At 38.1% G+C, this 8538-nt stretch overlaps 1 protein-coding gene across 2 annotated transcripts in view; it reads left to right on the top strand.

Annotated features, from left to right (window-relative positions):
• Positions 1-1055: 1055 nt before the first annotated feature.
• Positions 1056-8538, top strand: part of arl15b (ADP-ribosylation factor-like 15b) — a 44516-nt gene continuing 37033 nt past the window's right edge. Inside the window, exon 1 of one of the 2 annotated variants that reach the window (XM_079449105.1) lies at positions 1056-1663. In XM_079449105.1, the coding sequence (XP_079305231.1) occupies positions 1556-1663 (108 nt within the window). In that variant the 5' untranslated portion in view covers positions 1056-1555. The remainder of the gene's footprint in view (positions 1664-8538) is intronic. The other variant, XM_079449106.1, reaches the window with a different exon arrangement.

The following is an 8538-nucleotide window of genomic DNA, read 5'->3' as shown; positions in this document are numbered from 1 at the left end:
ATGGGAAAAGCGAAGAATAAATGAACGATTAGTTCAAGGATTTGACTTTTTTCAATAAACATGACCGCCTATACCTATTCTGGCTTAAGAACACGTGTGTTGCGTATATTGTTATTTAAAAAATGTGTATAAAACCGGAGGAAATAATGTAATTCATCAATTGTATAATCGCCCTTCCCCTTTTGTATTTGTGTTGTTGCCCCCTTCGTTTTTTATAAATGTATATTTATTTTTTCTTTCCCTTGTTGTTTTTCCCCTAAACCGTTTTGTACAGTTTTCCCCCTTCACTGTTGTTGTATGTGGTTTGTTTTTTTAAATAAAAAACTGTGATTTCAAACTGATTCAAGTCATCAAATTCTTAAATATAAATAGATTTATAGAATAGAATAGTTTGATATTTTATATAATATATATATATATATATATATATATATATATATATATATATATATATTAATATGTTGTTTTAATATATTAAAGTTTGTTTAATGCATTTTAAAGCTCTGAAAGAGAAAAACACATTTCCCCAAAACGCCTCCCCTTGTTAATTAAAAAGTAAAGCAGAGTTTTGCATCATGTTGCCAATACGTTTTGTTTACCCTGAAATAAGCTAATATTTAGTGCAGGCTATAATAATAATAATAATTCATTTTATTTATAATGCGCCTTTCTGACACTCAAGGCGCTACAAAATGTTAAAACCCTAATACAATAAACTAAATAAAAAAATCATTAGAAACAATTAAAAAACAATTCAAGTTTAAAACGTACACATGTTGATAGTGTGGCCATACACATGTCAAGTCTTTAGAGTTATTGCATTACTGTAACCAGTAGATGTCGCCTTTAAACAAATATCTGACACGTTACAGTCCACGTCACGTGATTACACTCTTTAACGTATTCCTATAATACTGACTGTACCTCCCCCTAGCTTTTGAAATGTACTGTATTTCTATTGTCTGTTTTGATACTTTCTTCAATAAAAAAAAACATGAATAAAAAAAAAGTCCACGTCACGTGATGAAAAGGATCCTTCAGCTTCAGCGACTATCACGTGACCACCGTTCAAACAACCATCACGTACACGTCGATATAAATCTTAAACGACGCCTTACATCTTTACACGTATTGTCCGAGCCATTTTATACACATACGTACATACGTACACAAAGTCCACAGCGGATCAACGGACGTTGTAGAAAGCGTCAAAATGACGTCACGTCGCACGCCTCGATGCTCGGCCGTCTCTGGCTCGCGAACACACAACAAACAGCGCTTCTCTCCGCCCACACTATTAAACCGTGTTGCGTTCGCCGTGCACGCGTCTGGATGAACGGAGATCGAAATAAAGCGAATTATAACCGTGCGCGTAGCCATGTATTTGTTTGCACCGCACGTCTGAATATATTCAACGGTATTCGCGCGGGACTGTTACCGAGGAACGAGAAAGAGTGCACGGCTAACTCTGCTAGCCGCTTCATTCATGTGATATTTTTCACATCTGAGAGGCGGGGAATCCAAAGCCTAGCCATCGAGGACCCGAGACTTTTGGATGCATTCAATTAACACCACCGTTTCGTATCACAGCCGTCTAAACTCGGGATTCCTGCTTTCCGGAGACGACAGCAAGAAGCTATCCAGGAAATACATGGATTACCTGGTAAAGTATTACGTTGTTTGAGCATTTAAAGATGACTGGAGTCAGATCACCTGTTCAGGTTGACGTCAGTCTGGCTTGTTTTTCTCAATGACGTGTTGAATACCGTGGAAAACTATGATAAATGTATACCGTGTGTCACTACACGGTCCCTCAAAAGCAGTTCCTCGTCTGTTTTGCTTATAAACAAAATAAAGAACATTTACATTGAGTCATTTAGCTGACGCTTTTATCCAAAGCGACTTACAAAGAGTTCGGGGAGCAATAAGCGATATGTCATACAGGAGCAATTGTACATTAGGTGCTAATACAAAGATACTAGTTTCAACAAAAGCTAGACCAATACATGTTGAGAGAGAGAGAGAGAGAGAGAGAGAGAGAGAGGGTTAGCATAACAAAACAAAGAAAAGATGACAGCTCTGAACACCAACGAAAGAAATGCCTTCCTGTTATATACAGTTTTGACGTTTGAAGTATACATTTTTGTGCTTTTGGAGATCTGACTTTGTTTTGTTATGCCCTAACAGGGGAGTGGTGCTTCAATGTGTTTAAAAACAAATACCTAACAAGATACCTTAAATATATTGCAGATTTTTTAAAGCAACTCTTGAATGTGTTGTGTGTAACTACCGCTGCCCTGTTCTTAAAGTATTCGGAAGTCAAAGTGATCCTTTCCTTTACTACACATTTTCTTTTTTGGGAAGAACAGGGCCCCTCATGTGGTGTTGGGCTTTATTCACCTTATTTTAAGATGATTTGATCTGGATGATTTGAACAGATGGCATAAAATGGTCACAGACATTTTTATCACTACACCATTAATGAACGTATTAATATCCCACAATATTTGGTCACGGATTACATCTTATCTTTTTATAGCATTTTTTATTGTTGGCGATGCTGCCTTTGCGTAAACTTTTCAAAGGTCATCTTTCGCAGCTTCAATTTGATAATCACAATAATATGCCTGTAATATTCCTCAGCGTCAAGGAATTGAATAACCTTTTTTGGCGTCTTCGGAGCTTTGATACTTGACTTCATCATGTGCAGTAAGGTCGCCGGGGGGTTTCCTTTTGGATGTTCCGGTCAGGATTCTCAGAATAGACCTGTTTCCTTAAGAAACAGAGCTGAGAAAGAACTGGACGTGCCGTGTGTTTGGAGGATGCTTGATTATGCAAGTGATTCTGTATTAACATATTCAGCTCTATGTTGGGTAGAGAAAAGAGCTTTTATTAGACCCAGTTTCTCATTTGTTCTTCAGTTGATGGGTCATAAAATGGAAGGGGCCCCAACTTAAACTTCTTGAGCGTAAGACCTGCTTGCTTTTCACTAGAAAGTGGGCCGGCTTAAGTCAAACCACATTCCTGTTGATATGAGCATATCTTGGATGTTTACACGTTGTACGCAACTGTAAACAGATTTTACGGTCTAGTCATCGTAAGAAAAGGTTTCAGAATGCTCGGTGAAACCTTTAGGATTCGTGGCATGCTCTCTGAAATGGGTGGAGCTTAAATCTGTGCCTTTGTCGTTGGCATGGAGACTACACCTTTGTATCTAGGTTTCTAGTATGTTGTTACATGTATGTACAGAGAAGTGCGATTTCTTCATGCTTTGTATGTATGAAATGGGCCGATGGTTTTCATGGTTTTCCCTTTTGTCTCGATTGTTCAGGTTTCAATTGGTTTTTAGTAGTGCCCCCCTGCTTTTCCATTCAAGACACACTGAATTTCTTTTTTCAGCTGGCATCATTTGGCCAACATTCTGCCTTTTTAAATGTGGGTGGGTGCAACGATGTTCCTGTATGGTTCTCTGGTTGGTTTATTTGTGCAAGGAATAATGGTTACTTTAGGTTGTGTGTTAAATTTTTATATTCACATACAGGTGCTGTTTTCGTGTAATTCTTTCCAATGTTATTCTTTGTACAATCAAGCAGGCTAATTTATAGCCATAACGGATGCTTTCTATAATGGTTAATGGAGGAACAAAGGTCAAAGTATGTAGTTTCTGAGCAGCTAAACTGAAACTTTTTTGTCCAATGAATTGACCCTAATCGTTTGACCAGAACCCAACCCTTTAATGAAAGTTATTATTGTTAATAACTTTGTCATTTAAGAATGTTTGTTTGTTTTTTGGATAGTTGTTTTTTGGAGCCCAACCACATACTCACTGTTATTGCGCAAATCTTACAAGATTTGTCACGCTGACTTAAATGCAATGATTACCCTAGTATGAAAATTCTGTGGCCAACCAGTCGTTTCCTTTTTCTCAATCAGGTTGGCTGACATGTCTTTGGAGGGCGGGGCTTTGGAAAAAAGGCATGTGGTTGGAGGGGTCGGGGTGGTGTTGTTTAGTGAGCAAAGGGAGCAAAAACGTCTGTAATTGCTCATAACAGGTCAAATTTATTTGCCTTGACCTGTGTCTGTCAATTTTTTTCAATGTCATGTGTTAACATCCAATGTAAATCAAATAAATATGTAAACACACCACCTTCTCAGGAGTATGTCAACTTGAAATATCTTTAGCATTGACGGTGCTTTGTGCAATATTTTGAAGGATCTATTGACAGAAATGCAATAAAATATACATAACTATATCTTCAGAGATGTATAAAGACCTTGCATAATAAAGCGTTATGCTTTTATTTCTGTCTACACACACCGCGGGTCCCCTTACAAGACATTTTCATCAGTTTTTAGTTGTCACATAAGAAAACACGTTATTTGACCCAAATCACACATGAGACGCTTGTTAGCACCATTATTTATTCAACTATTTTTATTGAGCTTTGTCAAAAGCAGCAACCAGGTCGGAGCACACCGGTGTCCAACGATCTCATACAAAGTCTGACCTTTTTTAGGATGAGAAGACCGCAGTGAATTTGGTCATCAAGAGGCTGCGACGTGCTTCAATTAAACTGTAGATCGGGTGGCGACCCCTCCCGTGTCAACTTGCCGGATAAGTCACAAATGCATCTTAAAATGTGATGCTTGAAACTGTTTATAGGTTTTGGTTGGCGTATTAAAATAAAAATGATTTGCTAACGTACCGCTAACGTACTTTTCAGTGGTGTCCCACACAAACAGATTACCTGTCCCACATGTGGTTTGTTGGGTGGTGGTAACCCTAGGTGGAGTGAGCCGTTGGTTGTAAGTTGCATCCTCACTGCTAGATGCTGCTAAATTTCATACACTGGACCTTTAAAGAGTAATGCAGCTTGTGTTTATACAGAAATTAATAGTGAAATGTCAGTGCTGTGCTATTATATTTTACAGAAGACATCTGAAGGCTTCTGGGATGAATATTTTAGTGTAAACTATCAGTCAACATTCTCCATCGTTGATGGTTGTATTTTTATGTGAAAAATCATATTCGCTCATGGAAAAATATGTGATCTGGAACAACGGGTTTGAATTGTTTGTTTAACTTTCACCCTGGTGAGCATTAAAGCCTTGGTTTGAGTTTTACTGCCAAAAGCAACAGGAGTAGTACATCAATTTGGAAAAACACTCCATTGGCTGTTGGAAGCGCCGTCGTCAACATAGTGCAAAGCCTTTACTCACATGCATTTGTTTGAAGTGTGCAAAAAAGCACTTTAAAGCGTGCGCAATAATATATTGGTTTTAACTGGAATATGCACATATTCTCTTGAATATGAGTGCATGCATCTTGGCCACTTGCTGCTCCATTTGGTACAATGACACTCCAAATCAATATGGCTGGAAACTGATTTGTGTTTTTTCGTATGCTTTATAAATAGCTCCCACATATAAGGTTTCCAAAACTCAAAGGCACACCAAAATTAGAGCGGCCTTCTTTCCCCTGTGTCTTAAAACTGTCTCTGCTCTGATAAAATGGAGAGGTTCAGGAGCTCTCGAGCTGTGTTAATACTCTAAAGTGGCACAGCCCTGGGCTCGTCCTGATCGATTATCTGCCGTGAGGTTTTGCCTAGCAGGGATTTATGAATCGAGCGTATGACCGAAAACTGGCCGTACGGTCGTTTCCACGGAAGACTGAGCATTTATCAAAATGGACGCGAGTGTTTGCTACGTTCAAATCTCACGACAGGTTTTTGCGATGGGGCGAAGGTCCGTGTATGATTGACCCTTTTGATAACTGATAGGGAACAATGACAAATAGAAAGACAGATTACATTTACACCTACATTCGTTTTTACGAATTACTGTAACTCAAAGTTCTATAAGACTGAAGTCAGATTCATTTTGTTTAAATGTAAATGCATTACATAACCAAAGTCATTTAAAGCAACAGTGAAACAAAAAAAAAATTATGTTTACAAAACATAAATATCCAATAAAAAATACAAACCTCTCTGTTCACTGTTGCCGGAAGCAGTGATCTTTTTACAAACTGTACAAAATGTACGATGCATAGGAAAGCATGATAAACTGAGTTTATTTGTTATTCTTGATTATACAGAGGGGCTGTTGAATGCTCCGTTGTGATTGGCTGGGAAACAATCAAACGGTGTGCATTGTTTTTCAGGAAGCGCGACGCCTATAAAGTAGTTCCGGATCCGTCAACCACACTACAGTTTCTTATCACTGAATAACATTGTTATACTGTAGTCTACTGTCCACCACAGAATACAGACAAACCGAAACACGCAGGGAATCATCAAAATATATAAATGTGACCCTGGATCACAAAACCAGTCTTAAGTAGCACGGGAGCCAAAAATACATTGTGTGGGTCCAAATTATAGATATTTCTTTTATGCCAAAAATCATTAGGATATTAAGTAAAAATCATGTTCCATAAAGATATTTTGTAAATTTTCAACCCAAAATATATTTTGTGAGTGGATGGCCTGCTACAGTGCCTCGGATTAAGTGCCTCGGACTTCAAAGGGGATTTTCTCAATATTTAGATTTTTTGTGAACTTTGTGTCTTGCCTTTGTTACAGCCAGCACTCAAACTGGGGGATCAGATGCAGCACTTCAATAAATTGTTTCTATAATAACTTGGAGTCTTCCAAGAAGTGGTGGGGACATGTCCCACCCGCAAATTACGCCTATGCAACTTAACGTTTATGTTGAGCACCAAAAGCAACATCATATAACTAAAGAAAGCGTGTTGGGCCTGGCCGTCAAACACTAGGTGATCGTTCAAAGCAATGCCACACAGAAACATGTGTTTCAGAAATTCCAAATGAGGCCTGATGAAACACTCTGGCACAGCCACAGACTTACATCACCTCGGAACCTAAAGTAAAAAGCAAAATACTAAATGGCTTTTTCATAGCGGGAAACGCCGTTCAGTTGACAAGCATTAAAAGAAGCCGATTGCAGTGTATGGTGTCACGTAATATACACGGAGACACATTCGGGAACCGTAGTTTTTTAATTCGATTGTATTTAAATGGGTTATGAGTTCAGAATATTTTTTCACGGTAGCACAAACTCATTTCCAGTTGGAAATACAAGTGAAATGGTTGCAGTGTAGAGCCCCTGATAGCTAGTGTGCTTCCCTAAATGTTGAAGTCCCTCCGGGCTTCTCTCGCAGTAGGACGTAGTCTGGCCTGCACAGGTATCTCTGTAGCTTTTAGAAGTGTTGCTTGGTCTTTGCTTTTCGTACGTAAGTAGTTTACGGAGTACGTGTTAATATGTTGTGTTTGAAGTTGTAATAGATGTTTGTTTTAATTTGCTAAGAGTGACAATTTGTGTCTTTTATGTTTTGTCAGGAGGTGACCTGCAAAGATCTGACCCCATGTCTCCCACTGATAAAATCAACACGAAGAACATCTCTCTTCTTATTTAGAGCTTGTTTAATTCCTGTTTGATTTGATTTTAATTCTTTTACATTTTCAGTCGTTTTATAATCTAGCTAGTGTGTAGTAGTAATAATCTTAAAAGGACAGTTCATTAAAAATAAAAGTTACAATAAAGTTACTGTATGATTCTTCAGTGAAAGGCCAAAAGAAGATATTTTGAGAAATGTCTAGGTGGTTTTGTGTTCATACTGTAGGAGTCAGTGGAGGTCGGTGTTGTTTGGTTACCAGTGTTAACCAAAAGTATAAAAATATCTTCTTTTGTGGAGAAGAAAGAAGTCATACCGGTTCGGAGTGAATGATGAACGAATTTTAATTTTTAGATGAATGGGTGGAGTGTTTACTTTTGTTGCTACCTAATATTTCTAGTCAGTAACAGATGGAATTGAGGGACATTTCAATTTTTATTGAATAGAAATGTTTATGAGTGTTTATGATATTTTACATCCATTTTCGACTATATGATTTAAATGCATCTGCTGGAGTACACACGCGAAGAGATGGTTAACCCTGTTTAATTTGGGTCATTTGTGGCCAGTGCGATCTTGTTTCAGAGCTAATGGTGTGGTAAATAGTCGCTTTATCGGGCTTATCTGTTAATGGACGCGCTGAGGTCACAAGACACCTCTCATGTTTATTCAGTAGGCTCCAGTCCCATTTTATTTAGAGCCCACGTCAAGCTTCATTGCTTAAAGCGGTCATATGACACAGCTATAAGGTATTTTGTTGTTTCTATTAGATGTAATACAATGCAATGAGTATACACGATTTAAGATTCAAAAACTCTGTATTTTCCACATACCCTGCATGTTTGTATCTTCTCTTTGCTCTGCCTCTCACACTCTGAAAAGTGAGGTGTTCTATATGATTGGACAGTTAACCAGTGCGTAGTGATTGGTCAAATATTTGGAAAATCTGGTACGCCCACCTTACTTGCTTATATATGTGGGCGGTCTTAGTCAAATCATACCACAAACTGACGTAGATTTGTGGGGGTGTGGTTACAGGAGGCGTTTCAGGCAGGTCAGAGTGAGCATTCGCTTTTAGATAGAATTCATCTTTTGTTTGAACACTTACATTTTTGCAATTA

Source organism: Barbatula barbatula, assembly GCF_947034865.1.
Source record: "Barbatula barbatula genome assembly, chromosome: 24".
Lineage (NCBI taxonomy): Eukaryota > Metazoa > Chordata > Actinopteri > Cypriniformes > Nemacheilidae > Barbatula > Barbatula barbatula.
The sequence above is the reverse complement of the archived record's forward strand: the minus strand, read 5'-3'. Positions and strand labels throughout refer to the sequence as shown.